Source organism: Festucalex cinctus, chromosome 19 (assembly GCF_051991245.1).
Source record: "Festucalex cinctus isolate MCC-2025b chromosome 19, RoL_Fcin_1.0, whole genome shotgun sequence".
In the NCBI taxonomy this organism is placed as follows: Eukaryota; Metazoa; Chordata; class Actinopteri; order Syngnathiformes; family Syngnathidae; genus Festucalex; species Festucalex cinctus.
The window spans coordinates 19,256,212-19,273,391 of NC_135429.1; the positions used below are offsets into that span (position 1 = coordinate 19,256,212).

The 17,180-nt window shown below is 41.3% G+C and overlaps 1 protein-coding gene and 2 long non-coding RNA genes across 3 annotated transcripts; 2 read left to right on the forward strand and 1 right to left on the reverse strand.

Annotated features, from left to right (window-relative positions):
* The first annotated feature begins 1,885 nt into the window (after positions 1 to 1,885).
* LOC144007799 (uncharacterized) lies at positions 1,886 to 5,058 on the forward strand. Its single transcript, XM_077507696.1, has 7 exons — positions 1,886 to 1,995; positions 2,577 to 2,769; positions 2,864 to 2,956; positions 3,139 to 3,225; positions 3,809 to 3,862; positions 4,012 to 4,098; positions 4,993 to 5,058. The coding sequence occupies exons 1-7, from the start codon at positions 1,886 to 1,888 to the stop codon at positions 5,056 to 5,058; spliced, it is 690 nt and encodes a 229-aa protein (XP_077363822.1).
* Positions 5,059 to 9,842: 4,784 nt separating this feature from the next.
* On the forward strand, positions 9,843 to 11,544 carry LOC144007746 (uncharacterized). The gene is made up of 3 exons (XR_013280330.1): positions 9,843 to 10,103; positions 10,218 to 10,271; positions 10,872 to 11,544. It is a non-coding gene; the product is annotated as an uncharacterized LOC144007746 (long non-coding RNA).
* A 2,518-nt stretch (positions 11,545 to 14,062) lies between these two features.
* Positions 14,063 to 14,732, reverse strand: LOC144007040 (uncharacterized). Its single transcript, XR_013280042.1, has 3 exons — positions 14,688 to 14,732; positions 14,541 to 14,614; positions 14,063 to 14,228 (listed from the first exon to the last, which is right to left on the reverse strand). It is a non-coding gene; the product is annotated as an uncharacterized LOC144007040 (long non-coding RNA).
* Between the last annotated feature and the right edge of the window lie 2,448 nt (positions 14,733 to 17,180).

The window sequence follows — 17,180 nt, forward strand, 5'->3', positions numbered from 1 at the left end:
CTTGAGTCACTGTCTTTAGAAACTAAAGACCAAGTTCGAAATCTTGGGGTACTAATAGACTCGGACCTGACCTTCAGCAATCATATTAAATTCATCACTAAAACAGCTTTTTACCAGCTGAAAAACATATCCAGACTGAAGGACTGCATGCTTCAAGCAGACCAAGAGAAGCTTATCCATGCTTTTACCTCCAGTAGACTCGATTACTGTTAACGGTCTTCTGACTGGACTCTCTCAAAAGAACATGAGGCAATTGCAGCTCATTCAGAACGCTGCAGCTCGAGTTCTGGCCAAAACAAAAAGATCAGAACATATTACTCCAGTACTTAAGGATTTACACTGGCTCCCAGTCAGCTGTAGAATCGATTTTAAAGTTCTGCTGCTCGTCTATAAATCACTAAATGGTTTGGGTCCTGAATATATCCAAGAAATGCTGGTTGAGTACAAACCCAGCAGGGCTCTGAGATCTACAGACTTGGGCCCACTAGTGGAACCCAGAGTTCGAAGCAAACATGGTGAAGCTGCATTTAGCTATTATGGAATTGGAATTGTTATTGGAATAGGCTACCAAAAGAAGTGAAGTCAGCCCCAAGTGTAAATGCTTTTAAATCCAGGTTCAAAACTTTGCTTTTTTCTTATACCTTTGATTCGGGACTTTTAAACAACTTTAATTATTATTTTTTTCCTTTTTAATTATTCTTTTTATTATTATTTTAAACTTCCTTATGCTAAATGTTTTAAAGTTTGTTGAATAATGTTTTATTATTGCTATTTTTTTTAAGGAAATTTTGTAATCTATTTTTATTTTTCTTCTTTGTTTGTTGATGCTGATATGTTGCCTTTCCTTGTGTAAAGCACATTGAGTTGCCTTGTGTATGAAATGTGCTATACAAATAAACTTGCCCTGTCTTGCCTTTTGTTTGAAGTGTATTTAATGAAAGTTTATTTTGATCAAAGCATTCTTTGAGTTTGTTCAGTTCTATCGTTATCTCTGTCGCAAGTTGTTGAAGGTTTTTGCCTGACGCTAGTCTTGTAGTATCGTCAGCAAATAGTATAGATTTTAGTCTTGATGATGCATCACAAAGATCATTTATTTATCCATCCATCATCCATCCATCCATCCATCCATTTTCTTGACCGCTTATTCCTCACAAGGGTCGCGGGGGGTGCTGGAGCCTATCTCTGTCATGTTTTGGTTCTGTTTGGGGTGGGTTTTGCTTTGTTTTTGTTGGGTTTTGAGTTTGTCATGTTTATGTTCTGATTTCCTTGTCTTCCCTAGTCTCGTTAAGCCTTGCCATGTCCACCTGTGTTTGCCTGCCCTTCCTCATGTGCCAACCAATCAGCACCCCCTTCCACTTGTGTCTTGCCCAGCTGTGTCTCGTCGTGTGTAATTAGTGTGTGTACTTAGTGTGTGTACTTAGTTATCGGTTTTCGTTTCAGTGTTTGTCGGTTCATTATTCTTGTTTCCCCACGTCCATGCTGCCATAGTTAAGTCTGCTCCTGTATAGTCTTTCCCTTTGGTATTTTTGTTATTCTTCGTCTCCAAGCCCTGTTTGCAACTTTAGTTTTGTTGGATTAAATTTACTCCTTTTTCGCACCTCTGCCTCCCTGACTTGTCCGCCTCCTGCATTTTGGTCCAGCACCACACTTCGTAGCTCCTGACAGAATGAACCGACCAAGAAAGGACCCAGCAGGGAGCATCCGGTGCCGACCGGCACGACGTCGGCCAGCTCCCAGACGCCATCAGCCTGTTGACCAACCCCGTTCCCTCTGTGTAGGTTCAGCTTTCTCTTCCGGTACTTGTGTCTCTGTGTCCCCCTCACCTGTTAAAGCATATTTACCCAGTTCACCACCTTGTGATTCACTTTACAGTTTTTTAATGAACATGGAATGCGGCCGCCTTCACCTGCACCAGTTTAGGCAGCGCCCGGCCAACGACCGCTGCCTTCTCCACCACCAGTTCCGGCGGCGCCCGGCCAGCGGCCGCCTTCGCCTGTACCACTTCCGGCGGCGCCTGGCCAGCGGCCGCCATCTCCACCACCAGTTCCGGTGGCGCCCGGCCAGCGGCCGCCATCTCCACCACCAGTTCCGGCGGCGCCCGGTCAGCGGCCGCCTTCACCCGCACCAGTTCTGGCGGCGCCCGGCCAGCGGCCGACTTCTCCACCACCAGTTCCGGCGGCGCCCGGTCAGCGGCCGCCTTCACCCGCACCAGTTCCGGCGGCGCCCGGCCAGCGGCCGCCTTCTCCACCACCAGTTCCGGCGGCGCCCGGCCAGCGGCCGCCTTCGCCTGCACCAGTTCCGGCGGTGCCTGGCCAGCGGCCGCCATCTCCACCACCAGTTCCGGCGGCGCCCGGTCAGCGGCTGCCTTCGCCTGCACCAGTTCCGGCGGTGCCTGGCCAGCGGCCGCCTTCGCCTGCACCACTTCCGGCGGCGCCTGGCCAGCGGCCGCCATCTCCACCACCAGTTCCGGTGGCGCCCGGCCAGCGGCCGCCATCTGAGACGAAGTGTCAAATCAGGAAAATCAACACAACCAAGCTCCAGCCATATAATATTGATAATTTGTTTTCTATTTGAAGTGTTGATGCGGCAACAGAGGATGAGTCGCTAGGAAGATTGGTCAATGATGACCACATCAACCCAAATGCCACAATGAAGTATTTAAATGTGCAAGGAAAGCCCCATCTGTGTTTATTTGCGACACGGGCCTTTGACTCAGGAGAGGAGATTACATATAATTATGGTGACTCCGACTGGCCATGGAGAAGCAAGGTAATCATATCAGAATGTGTTGAGTGGTTAGTGATCTGAAAATCAGTACTGACTGCATTAAACTCATGATGCTGTTTGTCAATTTAAACCTTAGGAATCTAGCCAACAGAACACGTTAACATCCAAGCTCACTGTGGAGAAAAGTATATCTACATCACCCACAGATGCTCTGGAATCTTTTCAAGAGGTAAATCATGTCCACACTCTTACACTATTTACAGGTACATGTGGTTGTTGGATCAGACTGTTTTTACCACTCATATTCTGCATCTACAGTGAATTTGTAATCAAACATAATTTCCCTGGAATCTGATTGCACCTGTGTGTGTGTATATATATATATAATGTCTGTATTGTTTTGTGTTTCAGTGCATGATGGAGACAAGGCACTCCTCAATGACTGTGAGCCAGAGTGACCTGAATCCAGCAGTTGAGCCACAGACCAGTTCTGAAAAGGTAAATTACTTAATCTCTGAGTGTCATTTAGCATCCACTACAACAATAGTTTACAGTGCTAAATCAAGTTACCAGTAGTATTTTGGTGTATAGAGAAACTTAAGGTTAATTTTGAATAGATTCAGTGTGTATGTGTGATCACCTAGATTTATTGTGTATTGGACTGACCGATTTTGTGATAGTATTTTAAGCTTTTAAGTCACAACCTCATCCATAGGTTTGGATGTGCGTGTGTGTCCAAGTATATGTATGGCATAGACTGACGCTGGCATACACTGACATTCTCCGTGAAAGCATTCGCTGTGGAAGTTGAGTTACACTCACCTACGGGTGTGCGTGTTCACGTAATCATATGGTTTAGAGGGACATTTGACCTCACTCTATCTGCAAGTCTCACAGTCACCTATCTGTGGATCAGAATCACTATACATACAGTATATCAAGACTAGGTGGGCTGTTGCTTTTGGAATGACCAAACATAAACTCTGTGTTGCTTGATCCTGCGTCACTCTGAATCAGCAGTGTGATGTAAAGTGTTGTCTCTAAAAAGGTATGGTCCTCTGTCTGTGTTTTTCTTTTGCAGCATTCTGACGAAGAGAGGTCTGCCCAACCCTCAGAAGTTGACGACATTGAACAGGTACATGTGGTTGTTTAATGGATTTCAACGCCATCTGACAGTTAAAAACTGACAAAGTTTACCATTCATGTATATTTCTGCAACATCAACAAATTTGTAATCAGCCTGAATATACCTGTCTGTATTAACGTTATATTTTTCTGTTTCAGTGCATGATGGAGACAAGGCACTCCTCAATGACTGTGAGCCAGAGTGACCCGAATCCAGCAGTTGAGCCACAAACCAGTTCTGAAAAGGTAAATTACTTCATCACTGTGTCATTTAGCATCCACCTATAATAATTGTTTGCAGTCCTCTATCAGGTGAATGGAGAAACTTACTTGATTGATAATAATTTGAATAGACTGAGTGTGTGTGTGTGTGTTATCACTTAGATTTATTGTGTATTGGACTGACAGATTTTGTGATAGTATTTTAAGTTTTTAAGTCACAACCTCATCCATAGGTTTGGGTGTGTGTGTGTGTCCAAGTATATGTATGGCATAGACTGACACTGACATGCTCCGTGAAAGCGTTCGCTGTGGAAGTTGAGTCACACTCGCCTACGTGTGTGTGTGTTATCACCTAGATTTATTGTGTATTGGACTGACAGATTTTGTGATGGCTTTTTAAGCTTTTAAGTCAACCTCATCCATAAGTTTGGGTGTGTGTGTGTGTGATCACCTAGATTTATTGTGTATTAGACTGACAGATTTTGTGATAGTATTTTAAGCTTTTACGTCACAACCTCATCCATATGTTTGGGTGTGCGCGTGTGTGTGTCCAAGTATATGTATGGCATAGACTGACACTGGCATACACTGACATTCTCCGTGAAAGCATTCACTGTGGAAGTTGAGTTACACTCACCTACGGGTGTGCGTGTTCATGTAATCAAATGGTTTAGAGGGACATTTGACCTCACTGTATTTGCAAGTCTCACAGTCACCCACTGTCACCTATGGATCAGAATCACTATACATACAGTATATCAAGACTAGGTAGGCTGTTGCTTTTGGAATGACCAAACATAAACTCTGTGTTGCTTGATCCTGCGTCACTCTGAATCAGCAGTGTGATGTAAAGTGTTGTCTCTATGAAGGTATGGTCCTCAGTTTGTGTATAATGTTTCCTTCCTGTTTCTTTTGCAGCATTCTGACGCAGAGAGGTCTGCCCAACCCTCAGAAGTTGACATTGAACAGGTACATGTGGTTTAATGGATTTCACCGCCATCTGGCAGTTAAAAATTGACAAAGTTTACCGTTCATGTATATTTCTGCAACTTCAACGAATTTGTAATCAGTCTGAATATACCTGTGTATTGTCTCTGTATTTTTCTGTTTCAGTGCATGATGGAGACAAGGCACTCCTCAATGACTGTGAGCCAGAGTGACCCGAATCCAGCAGTTGAGCCACAAACCAGTTCTGAAAAGGTAAATTACTTTATCACTAATGTGTCATTTAGCATCCACCTATAATAATTGTTTGCAGTCCTCTATCAAGTCACGAGTAATATTTTGGTGTATAGAGAAACTTATTTGATTGATAATAATTTGAATAGACTGTGTGTGTGTGTTATCACCTAGATTTATAGTGTATTGGACTGACAGATTTTGTGATAGTATTTTAAGCTTTTAAGTCACAACCTCATCCATAGGTTTGGATGTGTGTGTGTCCAAGTATATGTATGGCATAGACTGACGCTGGCATACACTGACATTCTCCGTGAAAGCATTTGCTGTGGAAGTTGAGTTACACTCACCTACGGGTGTGCGTGTTCACGTAATCATATGGTTTAGAGGGACATTTGACCTCACTCTATCTGCAAGTCTCACATTCACCCACTGTCACCTATCTGTGGATCAGAATCACTATACATACAGTATATCAAGACTAGGTAGGCTGTTGCTTTTGGAATGACCAAACATTAAACACAGACAGAGGACCATACCCTCATAGAGACAACACTTTACATCACATTGATGATTCAGAGTGACGCAGGATCAAGCAACACAGAGTTTATGTTTCCTTCTTGTTTCTTTTGTAGTATTCTGACACAGAGAGGTCTGCCCAACCCTCAGAAGTTGACGACATTGAACAGGTACATGTGGTTGTTTAATGGATTTCAACGCCATCTGGCAGTTAAAAACTGACAAAGTTTACCATTCATGTATATTTCTGCAACTTCAACAAATTTGTAATCAAACAGTCTGATTAAACCTGTGTACTGTCTCTGTATTTTTCTGTTTCAGTGCATGATGGAGACAAGGCACTCTTCAATGACTGTGAGCCCGAGTGACCTGAGTCCAGTACTTGAGCTATAGACCAGTTCTAAAAAGGTAAATTACTTTATCACTAAAGAGTCATTTAGAGCCCAATTACAGTTAACGTTTAACAATTGTTTCCTGAGCTTTGTTTCATGCCACTAGCGATATTTTTGTGCGCTGAGAAACTTTATTGAATGATTGATAATTGAAGTCAGTTTGTACATATTTGTTCATCTAAGTTTATTTTTTGCTACCAATCCTATATGCTTTTTTACATATTTTGCCAACACTTTCTAAAGAAATATTTTCCCCCACAGGACTGTTTTAAACACCTTCTTGAGGTCTCAACACTGTCATCCTTTGACAAGTGTCTTCTATGCTTGGGACCGATATCTTCTTTGACATGGACTGGATACAGATGCAAAGGTAAACCATATATTGATAGCATTGCTTTTGCAAAGTAAAGGAGTCCAAATTGCGACAATACAGCCAGAAACCAAACAAATGATGCAAAGGGCCACAGGACAGTTGTCACTGTACATGGTGCATATGATGTAACTAATTACTGACAACTCTTCTTAGACAATATAAAATACAGCACTGATTGGCACAGAGAAGAAAATAGTTTAAAGAAGTTATGTTGTAACTGTAATTGACACTGTTAGTTTGACCCAACATTTTCTGACTCTGTTAACAGCATGTTCAAGAGTCTGGCATCTGTCTTGCTACAGACGAAAGACAGCTGAAAATGAAATATTAGACTCGGATGAGAACTCTGGGAGTGAATATGTCCCAGATTCAGATGACTATTCAGATTCAAGCATGACTTTGGTGCCTCATCAGTCTAAAGTGCGACCTAGGAAAGGAATACCAGCCGTACCCACTGACAACTCTAACAGTTTGGACACACATATTCCAAATGAAGCTGGCACATCAAAATGTTTGCCGCATTCTGCCGAGCCCACTGATGTCCTTGCTGGCGAAACATCAGATTCAGAAATTTCTAACAAAGACTCATCAAATAAGAATGTGAAGAACAAAGATAAAAAATCTCTACATCTCAATTTGACCAATAGAAATTACTGTTTTGTTTGTGGTAAGCCACAAAGCAGGCTGACTCGCCACCTGAAAGTACACATGTCTCACCCAGAAGTTTCATATGCATTTTATCTCCCTGAACACTCACAGGAGCGCAAGACTTTATTTGAAAAAATGCGAAACAGGGGAAATTTTCAACATAACTCTGCCATACTCCAAGGGGAAAAAGGACAATTAAAAGTGAAAAGAAGGCCAAAATCTACTGCAGTGGCTGGAAAGTTTGTGCACTGTATGCACTGCCAGGGCCTATACGTTCGCAAAGAACTGTGGAGACATGTCCGAAGATGTCCCTTAAAGCCGGAAAATAGGAATCTGGAAAAAGAAGCTGGAAGATCCAGAGTTCTGTGTTTAGCTACAGCACAAGATACCGTATTCAGCCAACACTTTTCAAGTGGAATGTGGAAGATTCTTAGCACAATGAAGACTGATGAGATTGGCCTTGCTGTACGAAATGACCTATCTATTGTTCATTTGGCCCAGTCCCTGTACAATAAACATGGACAAGATCCCACAAAGTACGAACATATTCGACAAAAACTCCGGGAAGTGGGACGACTGCTGGTATGTCTGCGAGCAAACTTCTCTGTACACAGCCTGGAGGAAGCCATAAAGCCCTCAAACTATCAAACAGTTGTTCAAGCAGTGAAGCAAGTTGCTGGATTTGATGAGGAAAGTCTCTCCTACCATACACCAAGCCTAGCTTTGAAATTGGGGCACACACTAAACAAAATTTGCGACATCATTCATTGTCGTGCACTAATGGCAGAAGATACAGCGCTGGTGAAGGCAACTGAAACATTTAGGAAACTGTATACCTCCAAGTGGTGTGAGTTGGTTTCACACAAAGCTCTTAGCACGCTGAGCAGTGCCAAGTATAATAAGCCAACAACATTGCCCTTTACAGAGGATGTCCAGACACTTCACCAGTACCTTCAGAAGACTGCAGAGAGAGCTGTTAGTAACTTGATGGAGGAAGCAACACCGAAAAACTATGCTGAGCTTGCGAAAGTTACTTTAGCACAAATAATTGTGTTTAATCGTAGACGCGCTGGAGAAGTCTAAAAAATGCTCAGCAAAGGTTTTAACGAGAGGGACAGCTCAAAGCTGCACAAAGATGTTGCCTTGGGCCTTTCTCAGCTCGAGCAAAGGTTGTGCAACTATTTCACCAGAGTAGAACTTGTTGGGAAAAGAGAGAGAAAAGTGGTAGTTCTTCTTACACCGTCTACGGTAGAAGCGCTGTCACTCCTAACCAATAAAAGGAAGGAGTGTGGTGTTCCAGATGAAAATATTTTTCTATTCGGAAGACCCAAAACTATAACATACTACAGAGGACATGATTGCTTGCGTGTTTACGCAAGCCTGTGTGGAGCTAAACAGCCGGAGCTCCTCAGATCTACACAACTTAGAAAGCATGTCGCTACACTCACACAGATCCTGAATTTGAAAAAAAATGAACTTGACCAGGTTGCAGATTTCCTGGGACATGATATTAGAGTCCATAGGGATTTCTATAGGTTGCCAGTCCCAACCGTGCAGTTGGCCAAGATCTCAAAATTGCTCTTATCCATAGAAAAAGGAGAGCTTTCTGGTCTGCAAGGCAAATCTCTGGATGAAATTGAAATTGAAGGTGAGTGTTCAGATGTCTGATGATGTTCTGTTTAGTAGGGGTGGGAATCTATGGGTACCTCGAGTTGCTTCCGATTCAGAGGCCCACGATTCAATTCGATTCGCTTCTGATGCATCACTACATTGGCTTATATTTCATAGCTAATGTAAACCACTGGTACATTTTTAAAACAATTTCAGAACTCGAGGAGGAGCCAGGGTTTATATTGCACACTTGGACTTTTATTAAAGTGCGCAAGGCAACCTGGTTTACAATGGTGTGGCAACAACACACATTTCAAAAAGTGCCAATGGCAGCATTTGCTGTAACAAATATTTATCTTCTCCTATAACAAATTTACAAAAACATTTAAACTTATAATTCTGATTTTGTGTAACCTTTTATTTTAATACCTGAAAGTGCAATATGCAGAAGACAACAGTGGCTTGCTTTTTTTTTTTTAAATTTAGACTTTAAAAAAAATCTATTTTTAATACACTGCGATTGGCTGGCAACCAATTCAGGGTGTCCCCCGCCTACTGCCCAAAGCCAGCTGAGATAGGCTCCAGCACCCCCCGCAACCCTTGTGAGGAATAAGCGGTCAAGAAAATGGATGGATGGATGGATCTTTTTAATACCAGCTCCTCTGAATCGATTCACAATCTTTTTAATATGACAATCGATGCATCAAAAAACAAAAACTATCGTTCTCACCCCTACTGTTAAATAGTGGCATCCTTTCCAGCTTACAGCTGTACTACAGACCAGTTTTTCTGTAGCAAATGCAACATATTTATCTAAATAGCATTACATTACCTGCCTAAAACTTTTGCACAGTGCGACATAATGCTGGTGTTTAATCGGTCAACAAGGTCACCTGTGCTGAAATGTGAGGAAATGTTTGCCGTTCAAATTTATGACTAGAAAACTTTAAAAAAAAATGTTCTGTGTGGATCCTTAACTTGCTACAGGATAGTTTTGAGTAATGTTAGATTATCATCAGTGTTTCTCAGTATTTGGTGGAAGAGTTTACGAGATTGTGTGTACATTATTAAATTGGTAGAACAATTCTAAAACTTGAGGCCTTAGGTCTGATGCCTCACTGATCTTTTCTTATGAACTTATCTTTTTCAAGATAACTTATCATTCAGTGAGAGTGAAAATAATGATGGCAGTGACTCAGAGGGCACCGGCACAGAGGTCGGAGGACCACTGCGTGACGATGACAAAGACCTGGATCCAGCCTCAGACTCTACGAACCTTGAGCGGCAACAGAACTCTGTTGGCCATGGTAGGTTCTCTGTCTACTTTAAAATTTTTCTCTCAGCATATGGGGCAGCAAAGGCCGCTCAGGACAGTATCTGTTGAAGAGACAATTTTCACACGTCGTCTTTGTTTTTACCAGATGCACTGTCAAATGTGACATCTACAGTAGAAGACACACTCCCTTCAACTGCCGGTAAGACAAGCTATCTGGAAAGTCTCTGGAAAATGTTATGAATATATGCAATGATAGAGCACTAAAATGAACTAAAGAAACAAAAATAAAAGTCATGCAACTGAAGCGCAGTTACAGATTAAGACCTTTAATGCACACATTTGGATTTTCAAAAAAAAATTAAATAAAAAATCTCCACATGGGCCTCTTCAGCTTACATACATGAATCCCTCACTTGCACCTAAGCTTCTTTCACCATTGATGCCTGGAGAGATGCAAGAACATGAAGGATGAATGAGGAAGTCTGTTCAAGGAGTCAAATTAGTTGATTGAGAGGTTACAAAAACTATGATAATTATTCAAGAAACACTAAATATGTGAGGACTGGGATTAATTGGGCAGAATGAGAGAAAGTAGTATGGAGTGTGGTCAGGTTCTTATGCTAAAAGAGTGCCTTGACCAGGTGCCCTATTCTGGGATAGCCGTGTGTGTGAGAATGAGGTAAAAAGATTAAGAATATGTGGAATCTATGGCTGGTAAATGATTGAGGGTCTATTCTGGATACTACAGCACAAGTGTGTGTGTATATATATATATATATATATTTTTTTTTCCTCTCAGGAAAAGGCGATGCTGGTCAAGAGAGTGAGGCAAAAAGATGACCAAAGAAAATGTGGACCAAAGCCGAGGTCGCTGCAGTGATGCGACATTTTGGAAGCCACATAAAAAAAGGAAATCTTGCCTCCAAAGTTGAATGCAGCCAGTGTAAGCAGGCAGAAGACCCTGCGCTGTCACAACGGTCTGTACAAAATATTAGAGACTTTGTGAGAAACCGAATAACCACAGCCAAAAGGCAGGCCCAGAAGAGACGGTAAACCCATTTGCTGGTATCTCACTGAGCAGCGAATGCTTGCGAACATGGAGAATATTGGGTTTTTGTCGGGGTGTGTAAAAGATTGCAAAAAATGTTCAGTTTTCACTTGTCACAGTTTTTCTTGTTGCAAAGTTTTGAATGTTGACAGTTTTTCTCCTGTTCTGCAAGCATCTTTTGAAACATTTTATGAACCCAGACAAAAAATCCAAATCTGCTATTTTCCCAAGCATTCATCACTCAGTGAGATACCAGAATTTATTTAAAATTAAATTCAGGGAATTTTTTATTTGTTTAATTATATTTTCACTTAATTTTATAAGAGATATGCTCCCTGCACTTTTTTTTTCCCTAGAAATTAAAACAAAAAACTTGAGGGTGCTATGGTGTATATGCCACTGAAGAGGTGGGACTTCTGGTGTTCTTAAGCCACACACACCTCTGTGTGGGTGTGTGTGTGTGTGTACAGTACATAATTAAATGCACTCCGTGAAGTTTTACAGTATACAGTTGATACAGTATTTACCGCATTCACAAATTCTTTCCCCTGGTCCGTCAATATTCTCTTTGGTGCCTCAAACTGATGAAAAAATTTCAATATGCAAGACGATACTTGTGCAGCAGTTTTGTTAGGAAGTGGATATGCCTGTGGCCATTTTGTGTAATAATCTATCATTACACAAATGTATTCATTCCCATTTTTTGTTTTTGTAAGTTTTCCAATCAGGTCCATGCCCACAAGTTCAAAAGGGTGTGTGACCTAAAAAAGAAGAATAAAGAAAATCAGATTAAGATCACCATCCTTGGGAACAATTTAAATAATTGCCTGTGTAAATAAAAAGAAATGCCAACCCCTATCTTAATATGTTAACATGCTGTTGTGCAGAAGAAGTAATTAACCTCCCTATTGGGTTTCAAATTTCAATTTTTTAGCAATTCTTCTGTGAACCATAGATGATAAGCTATGTCGTATAATAAATCTACAGAATGTTTACCTTTATAGGAGTATACTGCACCTCCTTTTTTTTTATCATTTTCTGGCTGGCCTGGCAAACTGAACATTGTGATACCTGCAAAGAACACATGTACATGAAAATGTTGCCATCAGCTAGCGTTGTGGTTGATGATATTCCATGTTCTGTGTGAAAATAAAAGCACATGCACTAATAACTGTGTAAAATAATCTCGTAGAATTTTATTTAAAGCATATTAGCTTGCAGTATTGTGGGATTACCCATTTATCAATATCAGCAGCCATTCCGGGCCAGTAAAATCTTTGACAAATGGCATTCAGTGTCTTCTTTTGCCCAGTGTGAGCTCCAGTCGCACTGGCATGAAAGTCGATGAAAATATCATTGGCCTCTTCCGACCCACACACAACTTTGATTTTGCTTTGTCTGGCTTTAGCTTTGTAGTACAAATGCTCTCCTGAAAAAGAAAATAGAAAGCATATTAACTCCTAGAAATAATTTACTATTTACTATTTAAATTTCTATCCTATTATTAATTTAGAGAGAAAACTGTGGCTTGGTTTAAAAAAAAAAAAAAAAAAAAAAAAGAACAAGTGAGAAAGCGGGGTGGGGACACACAGGCAAAGCAAATATTACTGCAAGTAGGGATTAATTGTGTGTGATTTGCTGCAATAACCATTGCAATTATTTTTAATCATTGATAACATAACTAGTATTGTCTTAAAGAGGAAAATTCTAGGGATGTATTAAAAGTTTTTATATCTTTTATGTTTCAACAGAAATAATATGAGAACATCTCAGAAGGAACATATCAGCAGCCAATATTGTTTTGGAAAGCTCTCTATAGTGCCAACACATGTCGCTCAATGTGTTTTGCACCCGTTTATTGGGGAGACATACGTAATTACTGGTGTAGAATATATTCACCTGTATAGGACATGTACAGAAATTAGAAAAGTTATTTGTACATTTGGGGGAGTAGCATTAGCTGTCATTTCCATTATTCTACCTTTTCTTGTCTCTAACCAAGCTTAATTGTGAAGAGAAGAACATTCTGTTAATTGATTTTGACGTTTAATTATAGTACTTATGTCCGCTTACAGTCGAAAGAAACACGCAAAATGCGTGCATGATTTCCTTTTCTGGTCGTATTACTTTTTGTAGTACCCTAAACCAAGGCAACTTCGCCATTTGACCGTCAAATTTTAACGACGTACGACTTGAAATGACTTCAATTAGTCTCTGAAAATACCACTCACCTTCCACGTCATATTTTGCGGACTTTCGACGAATTTCACTTTTTTCCTTTTTGGATATGCCCGCCGAATATAGCCCTTTGGTTTTGTACGTTAGAATTACGTTATAGAGTGAAGGCTCCATTTTCATAACAATACTAGACCTCTGTTTGAAATGAGGGTATAGGCCTCTCCTTGGGGTACGTGAAAGAACTCCAGGGGGTTTGTGACATTAAAAAAACAAAATAAAAAGTAGTGTAACCCTGCACTGGCAGCCAAATGAGCCAGAGCAACCAGTACACTAGAAAAATAGATGTTAATATATCGCAATATATAGTGTAATCAGTAGGCTAATTCATCAGAAGATTCTAGGATTTCGCTCAGAAGAGAGTGGACAGGAAACAGATTGATTTGCAAAAAAGTGTATTAAATAGGAAAACCAAATACCAATACCAGAATATAATTATGTACAGTAAATATTAGCAATCATGTTTAAAACAGTTCAATCAGCGCTTCATCAAATTCATTCAATAACAACACTCCCAAAGTCAATCAATAACTTCCAAAGCCCAACGTTGACAAATGCGAAAAGCCCTCAGTCCATCCACAGTTGATTGACAACCCACGTCTGGGTCTAATGAGATAGTCCAAAAATGTGTGTGTGCATGTGTAAAAGGTGAAAAGGGGTTTTAAGCAGTTGGTGGAATGGGAAGAGGTTCTTCAAAAGGTTGGATGCATAGTACCCAAGATGTCAAAAGGCGAAAGTGGGGTTGTGGGCCATGAAGAGCCCCCTACCGGCCTGGCAGGAGGAGGTCGACTCTTGAGAGGTTTCAATCCATTTCAATTTGTAGGTGCGGGTCGTCCTACTCCTTTTTAGATCACCATCAGTTGAGAACACAGCCTAACAACAGTATCATGAATTCTCAATCACAAGGTTCATTACAATCGCATATTCCAATGTGCACATAAAATCATCCATATAAATATTAGCAATATTTACAAAAAGGATCATCTAACATCATCAATACATAATCAACAGTTAACAGTTGTCATTGGCATTCATAATTCTATCAACAATAAAGTAACAGTTGAGGTTCTTTAACCGTTAAAAATTGCTCCATTCAAACATTCAAAAGCATATTAACAGTTTCACTAATCACGTTAAGTGAGCCCAGCCGACTCTCACTATCACAGCAACATACATTTCACTCACCCGTCGTCGCGGTGCACAACACGCCACCCCGCTGCGTGAACGTAACACACTCGACCGGCCACGGTAGAGGGCTCCTACAAATCCACGCAATAAGGCGGTTTAGTTACGAATCCAAAGTTAAAATATGCGGGAAAGAAAGATGCAAACCTGTAGCTCGCGGCGAAGCACACCCACCCCACTCCTTTTTCCGGCGCTACGGTACTTCCGCATTAAATCTCCCATACTGACCGCGCTGCCGCATGACGTCACTCCTTTCAGTAGCGATTGGATAATCACTGGTCACATGACCAGTGAAAATATAATATAAATGAAATAACCCGACCAGCGGTTTATCATCTATGTTACAGTAGCATCCATGCAAGAGAGAATATTGCAAGGTGGCTCCTGTCAAAATTTGATGGATGACATTCTTAATTAGATTAGGGGGGGGGGGTCATGTGGGGGTCATGACCCCTCCCTAATGAAGCTTAATGACCCTTTAATGACTTCCAGATGTCATATAATGAGGATTAATGACCTTTAATGACTTCCAGATGTCATTTAATGAAGATTAATGACCCTTTAATGACTTCCTGATGTCATTTAATGACGATTAATGACCCTTAATGACTTCCTGATGTCATTTAATGAAGATTAATGACCCTTAATGACTTCCAGATGTCATTTAACGAAGATTAATGACCTTTAATGACCTGCAGATGTTATTTAATGAAGATTAATGACCCTTTAATGACTTCCAGATGTCGTTTAATGAGGATGAATGACGTTTAATGACTTCCGGATGTTGTATAATGAAGATTAATGTCATTTAATGAAGATGAATGACCTTTAATGACTTCCAGGTGTTATATAATGAAGATGAATGACCCTTAACTCATTCACTGCCAGTCATTATAGAAAATTTTTACATTTCCAATACTCACGTGATATTCCATTCAATAATTATATATAAACCGAATCTACCAAATAACAGAATAGACTCCCTACTTTTTGTCCCGTCCCGTTCTTTTATAATTGACAGCAGAAAAATGTAGGTTTGCCAAAATACAGCCATTTCTCCCATGGACTCTGAAACTGTGTTTATTTCCTATAAAATGGGGCTATGATGTCATCTACCGGTGGTTGGGCATCAGTAAAGTTGTTTCCAAGTTTGATATTTACAGTGGAGCATGCTCAGATTCGCCCCCATTTAGCACCGCTCTAAAAAATACAATTGACAAGTATACTTGTCAAAGGCAGTGAATGAGTTAATGACTTCCAGATGTCATTTAATGAAGATTAATGACCCCTTAATGAAGATGGATGATGTGTAGGTGGTGTTCCTACCTGCTTTTGCAGATATCATGGCTGACCCGGGTTCAAATGCTAATTGTTTGGTTAACTTCCGGATCCGGTGCACGCCCCCTAGATTGAGTGAATAATGAATAATAATGAGATTGAATGACGTGATCGGAGGGAGTGGTTTAGTATGGGTAAAAAGGATATAACAAGCGCTTCAACAGTCCAATAGAGCTACAGCAAGGATGGCGGGGAAAATCAATGTAATCAGCGAGACAAATGTTTCAGTGCAGATGGGACGCACTGGGACCGACTCGATTTTGGATGCGCCGCGTAAGAAGCAGATGTATTTGCGACGTATTCAGAAACCAACCGCAGAGTCTTTGGAGGAAATATGGTCTTTGGATCCATCTGCCTCATTGGGATACCGCTTCCTTTACGAGATGGGTGAGCTGTGTCTGTATTTTAGCATGGACGGTGTTGAAAATACATCACCTATAGTGGCTATGGGACTCTAAACTCTAATGACTGGGGTATATTAAATCAACTGGTACCTCGAGTGTTGAAAGAATGTATGAAGTCGTCTGAACCATGGAATGTTTTAACATTTACATGGGTCTCGAGGACAACGCCTACAGGTCGTTGGTTTTTTAAGGTGAAAATTGATTCTAACAACCTGATAGAGACTGGTGATCGCACAAATCAGAATGAACTGTTTTTTACTTTAGAAGCATTTAACACTGAATGTGGTGGTTTTTTTGAGGGTTTTGACCCTACCGATGGCTGAATGGAATGAGAGGATGGATGCGCACTCTGAAAAAATCTCCACCCTCTTTTTGGACAGCTGGCATTGGCGAAACATTGTGGGTGTAAGGAAGGCGTTGACGTTTGAGTAGTCAACGCCCCCTACGAACCGCCTACTCTGACGTCATAAGCCAACCCCCCTCAAGGACAGCCCCCCTACCACTTAGACACTGGGAAAACACGCCTCTTTACAACAAATCCCTCCCATATAACCGCCCCTATGTAATATAAGAGTAGGAGTCTCCAGCCAGACTACACTTTGCCTGAAAAAGCCAACGACGACGACGATGCCTCCTACCACACAGAGTTCCAGACGCCTGGCAACATCGTGGACGCCTCTGGGTGCCCGGAGTGTGGTGCCTCTGGTGGAAGGATCGCGGCTTAAAGTCTCAAAAGGTACGCAGACAGAGAGCTCTGACTTTGAGGAGGGAAAGGAGGTTGAGGCAGCCGCGACCCACCTTGAGCGAGAGCAGTTGGACTGTTCTCAGTACCCCGCGACTGCCGACGAGAACACCCCTCCGCCGGAGAACTCTCAACAAGTGCAGCTGACCGATGAGT

Excerpts from the sequence above, each read along its gene's own strand:
- LOC144007799 (XM_077507696.1), top strand. The coding sequence starts at position 1,886 with ATGGAATGCGGCCGCCTTCACCTGCACCAGTTTAGGCAGCGCCCGGCC. Across the intron at positions 1,996-2,576 it reads GCCAGCGGCCGCCTTCGCCT|TGTTGATGCGGCAACAGAGG; the intron begins GTACCACTTCCG and ends TTCTATTTGAAG. Across the intron at positions 2,957-3,138 it reads CTCTGGAATCTTTTCAAGAG|TGCATGATGGAGACAAGGCA; the intron begins GTAAATCATGTC and ends TTTGTGTTTCAG.